Source organism: Cydia pomonella, chromosome 7 (genome assembly GCF_033807575.1).
Source record: "Cydia pomonella isolate Wapato2018A chromosome 7, ilCydPomo1, whole genome shotgun sequence".
NCBI lineage: Eukaryota > Metazoa > Arthropoda > Insecta > Lepidoptera > Tortricidae > Cydia > Cydia pomonella.
Window position 1 is genome coordinate 15,073,493 of NC_084709.1, and position 12,451 is coordinate 15,085,943.

Below are 12,451 nucleotides of genomic sequence, written 5' to 3' on the forward strand. Positions count from 1 at the left end.
CTCCATTCCAGAGGCGAGACTTTGGTGAAGTTTTTTTTTTAATATTTAATCTAGTTCGTGGTTTAGTTTTGAATTATTTACTTATGTGTGTAAACAATTGTATATGTGATACGTTTTTAAGTATAATACATCGAAAGTTAAATAATGTATGGAGATTATCACGTGACTTTTCGTACTATCTGTTATCCTGATACATTTTTATTTTTCGTTTGGTGTTTGTCGATGTATGATTGGCATCTTGGCTAGGCCCGCAGAAAATATTCACTAAATTTATGTAGTGTACGAGTGAACAAATATGCAAAATAATTAAACCTTAATAAAACCATTAAATCATGCAAATTTTAAAACTAAACTTGTTACTCGAATTGACAATTGACTGCTTGATGTGTGCATACATAATAAGATTTTTTCTAAAAATATCATTTTTAGTTGAAGCTTTTATCGCTGACTGTATTTTTCTTCCCACAGGGCCACAGGCAACTAATATAAATAAATAAAATAAATAAAAATAACAATAAAAATAGTTTATTTACCAAAATTTTTTACAAGATTTCCTTAACCTATGACTGCCACACTAGGCTATGCCTGTGTTGTGGAGTCAGATTGAAAACAATACTAACTTGAATTACATCCTACGCTGAAGTTTTGGTTTTCTAATAGGTTACTAATACTAAAACATTTTTGATAATAATAACAGGCTTAAACTAAATAGGAACAATCACAATTTCATCATCACATATTCATCGAGACAATTCTAAAAATCACAAACACAATTAGGTTGCGTTGTTTCATCACACAGTTCCTATGGCTACCTCCTATCTCCATCATCAGATCAGCTCGATGGTACCTACCATAATATTGAATTGTCACCCGACATATGATCAATCGGAAATCGGAAAGTGGGTCAAATTTAGCTTCCAAGATTTGACCCACACATACATACTAACAGGGCAAGTTAAATAAAAGCTTGTAATTAGGCTTTATGACCCATAACTATAGGTAGCGAAGTGAACCCAATGATAGTACCTTTAAGTTGAAGTGTTGTTGACTTGCTTACAGCAATGATTTTAACAGTTATTACTGTTATCTCATAGCTACTAAACTGTGAATTAAATTCAACTGGTAATTTAATTTGATTTACGAAATTATGCATTTAACTCTTGCATTGCTTATTCATCAGTATATCGAACGCAATAACCTATATCTGCATACTTTAATTGGTACATTATCAATCTTGTGATTCAGGCCCTTATACATATTTTATTTTTATGTCGACATCCTTTTTTATACTTACAACACGTCCAGCCTTTATTTTCTTATAAATGGTAAAACCAATAAAAACAATTTACTAAATGCTCACATATCTCCTTGGCAAAAGACCAAGGGTCTCAATTAAGCAATTAAGTAATACAACAATGACATTGGAATTCGTTTGAATGCATTTGATATTGCGTGAGCGGCAGCTTTGATACGAATCAGTCACGGAGGCAAGGTTAGACGCATCGCGATATAATGCACATAAAGAAAAGTTACCGTTATATCTCATTGGAAGAAATATAATTGGGAAGATCAGCTAACTAAAAGAAGTAAAAAATATATAATCCCACCAAAAACATTTTCATGTCAGATATTGCCAAGACAAGACCATATGGCTCGCATTGTTAAAAAGTTATCAGATCTAAAATAGAGCCAAATTCTACACCTTAATCAAAATATGTGGCTGAATTGCCTGTTGTCATACCCCACTCTCTATCTTTTCATCTCATTCATTTTATGTAGCATGAAATTAAGTTTGTATAGGAACCCCATTCAAACTTCCATCCCCTAATTTAAAGGATGGGGGGTGATTAACTAAAATCCTGAAATATGTATTAAATTATTTATAACAAGAAGTACCTTTATCAATTTTCAGACCTCTAGCATCAACATTTGAAAGCCCCATACAAAATTCAATCCCCTAGTTAAAAGGGTTGGAGGGTTAAAGTTTCATGTTGTAGGATAATTTTGTTGTTTGTGTACTAGCTTACATACAAAATTTCATCTTCCTAGGACTTCAGGAAGTACCCTAAGAATTTTGATGATCATCAGTGAGTGATTGAGACAGTGAGGAAATCGGGGTTTTTTAGATAAGATTAAAATCGGAAGGTTTGCAATTGATGCAATTGAAACTTTTTATGTTTAATAAGTCCCGTATTGACATCATACCCCGAGAGTTTTGTTTAAAATCTAGTATAATCCAAACCCAAGTTATTAAATTTCATTTAAAGTTATTAGATGAATCTTTTATTTAAGTTTAGGTTGGTAAGTATAAGTACTTAGGTAGGTTTATGTTTCACACATACGTATTATTATGAGCAAAATAAATATGAATTTGTATTAAGACGATAGTGGACTACCGCTTCTCCATACAAAGGTAGTCCCCATTTTTCTAGTATTGATATTATAGAAAATATTTTAATTCAATTTAATATATTATGTACCTGTGTAGCTGTGCATCTGCGATTGTATTTTTTGTGAACTATTGTAATAAAAAAAAACGAAAAAGTCAAACGGAGAAACTATGGTATCCACAGAGGAAAATATGGGGACTACGTTTTATGAAGAACCGGTCTCCCCCATTTCTGTTTAAATGCATATTCAAATGTGTATAATGCTATCATAATACACAAAATAATTAAATTTTCACAAATTCATTTAACGACGCCTTATTACATAACCGGCATTGTTTGATGTGCCGAACGACCCAGAATCGACGCCGTGTATCTGCGCCATTAATCACAGGCTATTCCGTTGTAAACTCTTTATACACTAATGCAATATGCGAAAGCTGTATCGTTCACCCTGGACACCTATATCGTATTTAATTCCTAACCTACGCGGCTTGTTAGAGTACCTACAGCCATGTGGTAAGAAAGACGTAAGCGACGCGAGCAACCTATTAAGGTACGATCTCTAATCTAGAGGGTGACAAGCGGAGCACATTTTCGCAACATCCTCAGCTAGCACCTTGCGTGTTGCGTGTCAACACTGTCAACTATCGCAGAAACTGCATATTTTATACATTGTATCGTTAGGAAGGTACTTACCAAGAAGCTGGGGTATATTTTAAAACGTATTTTTTTAGGTTTAGGGAACTAGACCAATAAACAGAGATAAAAACAATTCAGAATACACATCAAAACAGAAACTGTTCCAGATCTAGAGCAGAGCCAAACTGGGAAAGTAACTCCACCTTACTCTTACTCATAATGTTGTGTTCCTGCTGGTGCATAAGGTTGCCAGAGCTCAAAGAGGGTGCGGAGTGTTAGGGTCGGCAACGCGCAAGTTACACCTCTGGAGTTGCAGGCATCCATAGGCTACGGAGACTACTTACCATCAGACGGACCATATGCGTGTTTCCACCGACGTAGTATTAAAAAAAATGTAAATTACCTACTTTGCGTACTTAAATAAGCATGTCTAAGAACTCCAAATAACTTTCCGTTTTAATAAACTTTTCTGTTATTCAAGGAATCGACATAACTGTTAATTTTATTGATTTCAGTGTTTCTGCCGACAGTGATTACAGAAGCTATCTGATGACTTAATATTCATAATTAAAAATCTATCAGAATTAGCTGTAGCAGAAAATTAAATTAAATTACTAATTCACTTTTTGTATATTTATTTGAACCCTAAATAAACTTAAATCCTACTCAGAGAACAGAAAAAGAGAAGTAGAGATTGGCATCAGGTTATTTTATGGGTGAAATACTACAAATAACTATGTATTAACTAACATAAGAAAATATGAGCTACTTTTACTTGGCCTTCATATACCACTTCCGTTTTCACATGTCATTTATTTTTAAAATAAGTCAAAGACGCAGCAGCAAGGTTTCATTAAACCGCACAATAATTACTACAGAACCAAAGTGTCATAAGTCCTAAAAGATGTTTTTATATTTTGCTTCATAAAACCCAAGTTTTGAGATAATTTTCGTTTGTATTATAATCGTGTGAGTAATGGGTGCAAAGTAGTGTGACCTTCACGGCAGGCAGCTGTTCACGCGTACGTTCGGTTACGTCGCGGGGAAGCATGCAGAGCGACGCAGGCCGGTGGTACACCGGGTACTGGAGCATTATTAATATTTATAGACGTATTTCATATTTCAATTAGAAACAAATAGAATTTATTATTTGAAAATATTTAAATTTGTATTGTTTCAAGTAGATACTATGTAAATTATAAATCGAAATAAATGTCATATACGAAGAAAAAGTGACCAAGGTCTTCAGTCCCCAGGGCTGGAACTGGAATCGAACCAGCGTCCTTTGCTATCGCGGCAGGTGCAGGTTTTTCTAAGTATAAATACGCAATTTCCTACGGGCGTATGGCGCCCCCTGTCCATCTCTAAGGTAGAACAGTATGGTTTGGCCTCCTAAACGAATTTACTCAGGTGATTCCCGGTAAGCGAAAGAGATGGCGCTGCCAATTCAACCATTAGAAACAAATTAAATTATTTTTTGTAACATTTTAATTTGTGTTATTTCAGGTAGAAACACCACAAATAAATTAAGATCGAACTAAATGTTATAATTATACGAAGGAAAAGTGCCCAAGGTCTCCAGTGCTCAGAGCTGGAATCGAACCAGCATCCTTTGCTATCGCGGCAGATGTATAAGCCCCTCGGCCACCTGGGCCACGGCGGCATAGGTCAAATTTTTCTTATATTATATATTAATGGTTACCAAACTTAAGGATACGTTACCAAATTACTCACCAGAATGTAATCGTTTTTAGGTCATTGTATAAGATTTTTTTTTTAAATGATATCAGTCCTTTTTCCGTTAATTCGTGACAGATATGATAAACAACTACAACTATAAAATAAAAGAGGCTTTCAATTGTTATCATACACTAATTTAACCTAGAGGTATCCACCTATCTTAGTTTTTTTTTAAGAATATAGGTAGTTATGGATTTATTGTGGTGACCTATAGTATAGATTTTCTGAAAAGATTTTTACGCGTAAGACTAATCTGTTCAACAAAAGCCATCGTGTCTTTTATGCGAGCGGTCGGCTTCTGTTGAAGGGACTTGTAAAATCAATTATGTCGTTTAAAAAGCAACTGTATAATGATAGTATTAAGGTTCAAATCTATGTAACAGGTCATAAGATAACATGTTTTGGTAATGTAGGACGATCGATCACCTCAATGTAGGCGAAAGCTCATATTCTTTCATAGATATAAATCTTATTACTATCACGATACAGATGCAGTTGCTTTTTTACTAATACGGGAGCTTACTGCTCGCATAAAATAAACATTGGCGTTTGTTTACAGATTAGGGTCTAAAGCCTAAAAATCATTTCAGAAAATTCATACTATGACATAAAATAAAATTTGAATACATTGCATACATTGTGTCTGACCATGCTTAAGTCATAAAACTACCGAAGCAAGTCCAAGAAAATCCAAGGGATCAGGTGAGTCTTCATCTTACTTAACGAAATAATGAGCTAAGTGTAGCAAGGCCCTGATTGCGCAACAGTTTACCGGAGCACTCAGTGCAACCCAAAGCGCTACTTTCTTGCCGGCTGATATTCTTCGGCGGAGTTTACACTGTACGTGTACACGTATATCAGACAACCCTTATTTTTAGGCTAGATAATTATTTTAAAGAAACAAGAACATAACAGTCGAGATTGTAACCTAAATACTCTAAATCCAGCCATACTAATAGTTTAGCTTATATGCATAGAAATGAGTCACGGTTTGCTAACGTGCTTACAGGTTACAGGGGCAAGGCAAGGGGCAATGACACGTTAGTGCTTAGTCGTTACTAAACATTACCCCCAGTGACACTTTTTCGATTATAATGTCATGTTTTTATGTTCTGTTGAAAATAAAAAATAAAATTATTTGAATTTAGAGTAAAAGTCACCTAATTTAAGTGGGCTTAACCCGACAGGTTTAAAAGGTGTCTTCTTGACCGCATTTAGAAACTAAAATGTCATACAACGTTTTCTGAAATCGGTTTTGTTTTAAAGATAAGGACAATTTTAGTGAAAAGGTTTGGCTGCAATGCTGCCCTATGTGACTTGGTTTAGATATACCCACTGACAGACATTAAAGTTTTAATGGAAACACTCAGTATTTATCTGTAACTACATAAAAAAATACTTATTCGTTTTAATGTTTTTTTTTTCACCAATATATAAAAAGAAATAACGTGTCGTTTGCATGAAACACACACAGACACGCACAAAAAAACTGCTGAATTTGACCAAAAGTCATATAAATTTGGCTACTTATGACCTCAGGGATGCATGGTTAAAATCTCTCTGGTTACTCGACCCCACGGTGTATATCACAATTTATATTTAATAAAATGATGTATGATTTTGATTTATGATATTATATTATGATTATGATGATGATTTATGATTTATTTATGTTATTTGACCGTATAATTTTGAATTATTTCGTTTTGAATTATTAAAATTAAGATTAAGACCCCTGAAAAAAAACATCCATTCGATACATGTTGAACAAAAGTAAATAAGGTACCAATTTAAGTTCCGTTTCATATTCTAGGTTTCAGTAAGAGATTTAATTTAATTTGAATAACAATGGCTATTACAACAATGAATATAAATATTATCTATTTAAGAGCCTGTTCAAAACAAATATAAGAGAAATATAAATGCATATACTGCACACTGTTGATCAAGAGTAGGTACCTAATGAAAGAAGATTGAAAATTTTGCGCAATAAATAACGTACTTGTTTGGAAATAGATAGGTTATTTATACTAATGAAATATAACAAATATATGCTGAGAAATTTTATTAATATTACCTCAAGCATAACCTAAAATAATTTACTAGTTTGATGCATGCCTATAATTTTCAAGATGCCTATTACCTCGTCAAAATACTTTCCGCTGTTTAACCCTACTTTAACAATGTTTTACGTCTAAGTATTCAGTCATTAGTAACAAAAACTGAAAACGGACACCAGTGGTTACCTTAATCATAGATTTTCTAGCACCTTCCTGACCGCAAGGCTGGCGGTAACGCTAGACGTGGCTAAGGCTAATTAATATAACAATCTTAGATTAAGTTCTCATTTCTGTAAGTACCTTACGAGCACAGATTGTTACGTATCTATCTTTAATTATAATATTATTTATATTGCAGGAGAGGGGTCTCGACCCCCGCTCCGGGACGTTCCTGGCGCAGAGGTTGTCCATCGCGGTTCAACGCGGAAACGCGGCAAGCGTAATGGGCACCTTTCCGCCGGGAACGATGTGGGGTGGGTTGTTGGAATAGTTTTTATGGGTTAGTTTAGGTTTAGTTTAATTTGTAATTAATTTTATTGCTAATGTATTCCCTAGTTCTTAAATTAATAAATAATATATATATATAATAAAATTTATATTAAATAATTTTATAAATATTATTATATCTTAATATGTAAGAATTAAGAGGGAAGTATACGTACCCGTCCATACAAAAAGGAAAAATGTTTTTCCACTCCTAAATATTTTCCATTCTCCATATTTTTTTGTATGTTATTGACACAATTTTTTTTTCAGAATTAGCAAACTTTTTTTAATGCGAAACTTATAAACCTAAAATGTCTTATGCTGAAGCATCAAAATCAAAGTGATTTGTTAAGTTTTAATTAGTGCAAACCGGTTTTTCCTAAATGGAAATTTTATGGAAAAAGTACCGTTATTTCGTTAGGATCGCAAAGCTATTCTTTTCTCTTAATAGTGTTGCCTAATTTAAATCCCACTTTAGTAAGCTACTACTTACGTGCTATACGCGTTCTTAATTGTATTTATATGTTAAATGAACTAAATTACTAATATTTTGTCAAACTACCTGTCTACTACCACTATAATGCTCTCTAAGTCTAAATATGTTTAGTTAGTAATTTAATCTTGTTTTTATAAAAAAAATAGTTTAAATATCAATATTTTGGTATTCATGAGTTTCGTAAAAGGACCTGAAGACAGAGCTTTACTGTAACCTTGAAAGAATCTTAAAAAATGTCAATGCAATGACGTAACACACCTAAAGGTAATCGAATACGGCGGAATCGCATGTCGGGCCGGTTTCGAGTATCGGGTGACCTGCGCCCGAGCAGCGCCCGAAGTATAAAAACTACCACCCCGCAGGGACCTTATCAATCGACTCCAATTCGGTAGACCACCAACATGTACTCTAAAGTGAGAATTATAAATTAAATTTTATATATTGAATTATTTTTTCTTCTATTTTACTGTGACAAGACCTATGATAAAAAAAAATATAATTGATGGCAATATTAACAACATAACGCACCCTTATAAAACTTATTTTTATTTTTTTCAAGGACAGAGCTTGTGATAGGAAACTGAGGGATGTAATTCTTATTAATATAAATCATGTACATTATCCACAGATCGCAATTTTTAGCGCCCTGGTAGCGATTTGCTCCGCGGGCCTGATCCTGGAGGATGGCCATAACCACGGGCACGGACACGCCGTCTCCTCCCAGAGCATCGTCCGCCACGACCAGCCATCTCACCACGTAGAGAGCCACGACAGCCACTACGCGACTCCCATCGCTCACACCATCTACCAACATTCTGCTCCTCTCATCCACTCTTCCCCCGCAATTATTGAACAGAGCTCCCACCTGGAGCATTCCTATGAGCACAGCACTCCTTTGTTCCATGCCGTACATGCTACCCCCGTGGTCCACGCTGCCCCTATTGTCCACGCCGCCCCCGTCCTCCACCAAACAGCCCAGATCCACCACGCGCCCATCGTACAACATGTCGCTCCCGTTGCAACCATCGCCGTAGGACATGACCACCACGAACATATCGAAGAGCATGTAAGTTCGGTTTAAAATTAAAGTTTTAGTCACTTCCGGTCTCGTCAGATATGTACGTCCCGATTTGAATTTTGAGATACGTCAAACATTTGCTAAAGATACGATAACCCTTGGAGTGGTAGGCCATCGACTCCCGACCGATTATGTCATTTAAATTTCAAATTTGATTAATTGAAATCAAAATTCCAATAACTCAAAAACGACATATGCCACTTGAAGAGCGGATCCCTTTGTTTGACATAATTATTGAAAGTCATAATGTAATGATAGTCATATTATCATTAGTCATAACTCTGAAACCGTTAACTTTTCAGGAATTTCCTTAGATTATCCTATAGATAGGTTAGGTTAGGTTAGGTTTGTTTTATGGCAATCCTGAAAAGTTACGCGTTTCTGAGAAAAACCAAATTATGACTAACGAAAATGCGGACAAACAATACATTATGACTTAAAACTTTATGGGAAACAATAGAGACCCACTTGAAGAGATATGGTTTAGATATGTCAATGTCAAAAGTGACGTTTTTTCAAACAAAAACATCACTTTTGACACTCCATATCGTATCTTTAGGATTTTTTTGAATCGGGGCGTTAGATCATTTACGCAGAATATTGCCTAAACACGCACCTAAACATACTATCATAAAGAAAGTGAAAGGCACACTCAGCTAATAATATGATTAAAAATGAGATCAGTTAGTACAACCCAATTAAATGTTTATTGTGTAAGTTCCTTGTCATTCTAAGACTATAGAAAGTTTTGTAACATTGCATCGACAATCTATCATGCTGCGATTCGGATTAATATCTATTTATCAAACACTCCATCACTTAGTAGTAAAATAATATTACTCACTATTTGCGTAAATCAAATTGGTTGGAATCAGTGTTAATTAATCACTGTTGAAATGATGGACGGAGAAGAAAAGCTTTCATAAGATTGGCACAATTTGCGTGTCTACGACAATCCGGCAGATAAAGATAACACTTCAATTTTCATAGTTCAATTTTCGTCATATTTTAAAAGTTTTTGTTTTCAGGGTCCTGCTAAGTACGAATATGCCTACTCAGTGGAGGACCCCCATACCGGCGACCACAAGTCCCAGCACGAGACCCGCGACGGTGACGTTGTGAAGGGCGAGTACACCCTGCTGCAGCCCAATGGCTCCATCCGCAAGGTCACATACACCGCCGATCACCACAATGGGTAAAACAACAAAATACGTAAACTGACTATAACTTGCAGAGATTCTAAAAACTCACCACATACCGGATGTTCAATGCAAATAAAAGTTTGAAAGCTTACTACGCGATGGTAGATTAGCTAATGTGACCTAGGCTCAGAGATAATCATTCTTATTTTTTTTCAAGCAGAGATAAGATGTATCCCATTCATATCGAGCACGCTACACATACGCATCTGCCGTGTTATATAAAAGAAATCGCCACTGTGTTAAGGCCAAGATGAGGCTGGCGAGACTAATTGCTTTTTGTTTGACAGCGGAATCTCTTACATCTCCTTATCTAAATACGAATGTTGTTTCGGTCCATAACTTTGATAGTATCTCACCAAACTGTGCAGTAATACTGCAATTTGACGTTTTCTATCCTGTGTTCAATTGCACTGGGAGCTTCTCATACAATGATCAATTGCACATCAGCCGCGAACGATGTTGGCCACGAGTCCCCAATTATTAGTTATGACATACTACACTCGGATAATAGTCGCCGAGAAAAATACATGCCCTTCGGGTATTATTTTGTCATCGCAAAGCAAATTAAACCCAATTTCTCAAATGTTAATAATATATGTTTTGGTTCAATCGACAAATATGTACCTACGTACCTACGTACTGATTTAAATTGATTAATCTCATAACGTCATATCGTTTGATCTGACAGACAGCATTATGTGTAACGCCTAAATTATTGTATTGTATTGTATTGTATTGAAGATATTTTAGAAATAGGTAAGTTAGGTACGTCTGGTACCTATGTAGTTGTTATATTTAAATGCGTAGGTATCTTTTAAGTCAAACTTGAATCAGTCGACGATTTGCAAAAAATACAATGAGACTACCCAGTTGCAGTTTTGCAATTTGGATTTAAGGCCCTGTGGATTCAGAATGTTCAGATACTTCTCTTTACTCTCAATGAGCGTAAGCACGAGGAGACGGATGTGCGTGAGTTGGATCGCGGATAATATCATGTTTTTGATTGGGTATTATAGTAAGTTTAAAAAAAAAGGAATAAGTAGATGAGTTCGATAAAAAAAGCACATTTTTAGCTTTTGTGAAAAATATGTCACAAATTTTTAAGGTGCGTTTTAGACCTATGTTCATGTTTTTTTTTATCAAGCGAATTAAAACACTGCAATGGCATGGACTGCAAGATTCATCTCATTGTGTCCGTACTAACATATCATCACTTTATATAGCAAAATACTATATACTTAAATAGATAAATATACATATATCTACGTGGAACGATCTTACAGAAATTAACCTACACACTATAGTGCCTCGGGTACCTTTGACGGTGATTTGTACACGTAAATCATCTTCTATGTTTCTATAATACATTTATGAAATATGCTTCACATGTGGTCATCGTAGCCTTAACATCTACGACGACTGCAGTGTTATTTAATTTATTTTTGTAGATAGATTTTACTTTTTAGGGTTCCGTGGCCAAAATTGAAAACAAGGAAACCTTTATAGTTTAATCAAGTCCATCTATCCGTCCGCCCGTCTGTAATGTCCCAGCTCCATATCTCATTTTACTCCAAATCTATATTTTAATGAAATTTGGTACGTAGGTGTTTCTTGTGAGCCGCTACTTATTTTGGAAGATAAATTAAAAAAAAGTACTGTATTAAATTAGAGACAGTCAATGTGTGCCACATCATTTCTAATAAAGTTTTTTTTATAAAGGAAATACTATTAAGAATAATTACTTTGAAAAGTTCAAAAAGGATAGGTAATAATCGCATATATGAACAGAAATCTTTGTCGGGTTACAGTTTTTAAGCTTTTTATTTTCTTGTTCCAGTTTTAACGCCATCGTGCACAACTCAGCGCCGACCGTGCACGAGCACGCGCCCGCCCACCACGATGGACTCGCCCTCAACGCGTACCACCATTGAATACCTTGCACATTAACGCACTATTAACGTATTGAATAAATATTGTTATTATTTATACACATTTATGACTATCAGTTTTATGTCCCGAATTTTATTTTGTTAGGTAGGTTAATTGCCGAACGCCGTCCGCGACACCAAAACTCCTAAATTATCATGCTATAAAAATAGGTAAGGTCAAAACGGATAAGTGTCGCTGCCCTTTGCATGCGGCCTGTTTACTTACTCAATGATTAGTGTTTACTGTGAGGTCATACATGCCACTTAACGCGACTTGCACGTAGCAAATTTATGAAATTGCAATAAACAGTAATCAATGTGTAAACAGGCCCCAATGCCAGACACACCCTTATTGATCTTACTGTCGTTCACTCTGTAAGCTGACAATCCCCAAACTTTACTAAAGATTCAAGCTACAACGATGGTTAGTTA

At 35.1% G+C, this 12,451-nt stretch overlaps 1 protein-coding gene across 1 annotated transcript; it reads left to right on the forward strand.

Moving 5' to 3' along the window:
* The first annotated feature begins 8,094 nt into the window (after positions 1-8,094).
* Positions 8,095-12,083, forward strand: LOC133519928 (cuticle protein 21-like). Its single transcript, XM_061854139.1, has 4 exons — positions 8,095-8,224; positions 8,440-8,877; positions 9,918-10,084; positions 11,929-12,083. Exons 1-4 carry the CDS (start codon positions 8,213-8,215, stop codon positions 12,020-12,022), a joined length of 711 nt encoding a protein of 236 aa, XP_061710123.1. The 5' UTR covers positions 8,095-8,212; the 3' UTR covers positions 12,023-12,083.
* The last annotated feature ends 368 nt before the right edge of the window (positions 12,084-12,451 follow it).

Excerpts from the sequence above, each read along its gene's own strand:
- LOC133519928 (XM_061854139.1), top strand. Across the intron at positions 8,878-9,917 it reads ACGAACATATCGAAGAGCAT|GGTCCTGCTAAGTACGAATA; the intron begins GTAAGTTCGGTT and ends TTTTGTTTTCAG. Across the intron at positions 10,085-11,928 it reads ACCGCCGATCACCACAATGG|TTTTAACGCCATCGTGCACA; the intron begins GTAAAACAACAA and ends TTCTTGTTCCAG.